This window comes from Entamoeba nuttalli, assembly GCF_000257125.1.
Source record: "Entamoeba nuttalli P19 unplaced genomic scaffold asmbl_5421, whole genome shotgun sequence".
Lineage (NCBI taxonomy): Eukaryota > Evosea > Mastigamoebida > Endamoebidae > Entamoeba > Entamoeba nuttalli.
In genome coordinates, this window is record NW_008577441.1 from 1 (window position 1) to 2,748 (window position 2,748).

Below are 2,748 nucleotides of genomic sequence, written 5' to 3' on the forward strand. Positions count from 1 at the left end.
ATGGAATGAAGGAGAATACGAAGAAATATTCAAGAAGTAAGAAGGTAAGAGAAAAAGCTAAAGAAGAATTTCTCTCAATAATTAATTTATTGCTTAATAATTTGAAATAAAAATAAGTTTTTTCTTTTCAATTTTTAATTCAATTACCATTTCTTATAGCTGAAAAGTGGAACAAGACCTTGATATTGTAAAACGGTCATAATGTATACACCTGCATGTTCATATACATCAGGCATTGATGCCATAACAGGATCTCCACTTATTCCATCAACAGCTTCACCACAAGGAATAAAATCAGGTCCAGTATGATCAATCATCCATTGGAGTCTATTAGCTGTTAAAGACTTATGTCCATCAATCTCATCAGCTAACATTTCAGCCCAACTCATAAACATAGTAGTTATACCCCATGGTGGACTAGCCTCTCCAGCTTCTTTACCAGCTGGATTAAATTTAGACATAAAGAAATAAGGATCATTATAATAACGTGCAATGCCATATGATAATTTAGTTAAATCACTTCTAATCTTATTTAAGTGTTTTTTAATTCGTTCTTGATTAACTACAATACCACTGAATAACATAGTTGCAGTAGACCCATCAATTACTACTTTTTGTTCTTTACTATCAGACCAAATTGCTTGTACATAATATTGACCTTCTTCATTCCAGAAATATTGATCAAATGAATTGCTAATTTCTTCTGCTCTATTTCTTAAATCATCTGCTCTATTAAAGTCTTTATAAATAAGTTCTTCAATCATAGCAGCGCATAACAATCCATGATGTCCTTGAATTTGAGTAAATGCATAATATTGTGTAGGTAATGAATTTCCAGTCCAACCGTCACTACTTTCTTCCCAAATAGAATAATCAGGTTTAATTAAATTATGATAATCTCTTTGCATTAAGAAATCTTCAAGAGTTCTAATTCTTGCTTTAACTGAGTCACTAAGTAAAAGATCAGTTTTTTTTGTTTGAGTATAATAATAGTAATAAGCTGTCAAAGCAACTCCAACTGAATCATATTGTGGTTCAACAAAATCACTTATTTTGCCAGTGTACCAATCATAACAAGTTGGGAAAAATCCTCCATCTCTTAATTCAGAAGTAGATAACCATTTAAGGAATTTTTCTGCTCCTTCAGTTTCTCCAAGAGCCAACATAATAATTGAAGCAAAAGTAGCATCTCTAGACCAAACTTTATAATAATATAATGGATGATATGATGCAACAAGGGTACCAAGAGTTGGATTTTGAGAATAAAGAAGAGTGAATACGCTTGAATACCACATCTTTTTTTCAGCCTCATTTTTGAAAGATGGTAATTTATAATGAGAGAACTTCTCATCAGAATATGATTTTAATTCTTGGTAATATGATTCCCATGATTTATTAATAATTTCTTTTGATATTTCTTCTGCTTCAGAAATACTATTAGCAAGAGCCCTATATGCAAGAATTGAAACAGTACTACCTGCATTAATAATAACCTCTTTTTGAAGAGCACCAATCATTGATTTAGATGTTTTTGAAGAGACACCATCAAGTCTTCCATTGCTGTTGAAATAGTCTACTGGAGTATATCCTGTAGAATCACCAAAAGAAATTGTATCTGTACCTACAAGTCCAAAAACGACTATAGTATTTTGATAATTGGTATAATCATTTTTATAGTCAAAGTATAATGCTTTAGTTGATGCAATTGATCCTCCAATAACATTATTTTCAACACTTGAAGAATTAACATAATCAAATAAGTTAAATTTTAGTGGAGAATTACCAGTATTAGTTATATCATATTTTTCAAGAACTATGTGTTTATTTGGAACTACCATATATCTTTTAGTAATAGATGCATCAATTTGAAGAGAATTTAAAGCATAATATTTAATATTAAATAAATATTCTCCTGGATACTCAATACTATTTGATCCAACAAATTGGAATGGATTTGAAAATTTCTTTCCATTAACTTGAAATGCAAATCCATCACCTTGAATAAGGTTTTGAGTATAACCATTTCCATTCCATCGTAATTGACAAAGACCAGATGGTCTACTTCCTTTAAAATTAGCGCTATCAACATTTGCACACCACGTTGTAATCATATCTTTAAAATTAGTTAATCCATATGATGGATTAGGTCTCCATGCAAAAGCAAGGGCAATAAGAAGAAATATAAGCATCTGAATTTATAAGTTGATTTTTATGTTTAAATAAGCACAAAAAAAAAACAAGTTGTTCCAATTATTTTCTTTAATGAAGAGTCAAGTATAATTGAAATATTATTCTAATATAAATTATGTTTAATTTATATACTTTTATGAAGAGTTTTCTATAAAATTCTAATATATTCTATCTCTGAACAAATATTGAATTTTCTTGAAAATTTTATACTTTCATTGTTAATTCTTGTAATGAATCTTGTTTTTAGAATTGATATTCATATGATGATATATAACACACTAAAGTTGTTATTCTTTTTTCTTATAAATAAATTATAATTTCAATTTATTTATTCCATGGTATTATTTGACATATTGGTATTAGTAATATAAATATTCTTTCATCTAAAGACACTTTCTTCAAGTAAAATTATTTACTAGTTATAACCTATTGACGTCAATGAAATTAAGAATAAAAATACAATGATTTCAAATAAAAATTCACACAAAAATATTAATATTCTATAACACTTTGTTATTATATAATATAGTAAATTTGTAAAATATATTTTATAATGAA

At 27.7% G+C, this 2,748-nt stretch overlaps 1 protein-coding gene across 1 annotated transcript; it reads right to left on the minus strand.

Annotated features, from left to right (window-relative positions):
* Positions 1-143: 143 nt before the first annotated feature.
* Positions 144-2,189, minus strand: ENU1_129840 (hypothetical protein; the record flags this gene model as incomplete). The annotated part of the gene is made up of 1 exon (XM_008860043.1): positions 144-2,189. One exon carries the CDS (start codon positions 2,187-2,189, stop codon positions 144-146), a length of 2,046 nt encoding a protein of 681 aa, XP_008858265.1.
* Between the last annotated feature and the right edge of the window lie 559 nt (positions 2,190-2,748).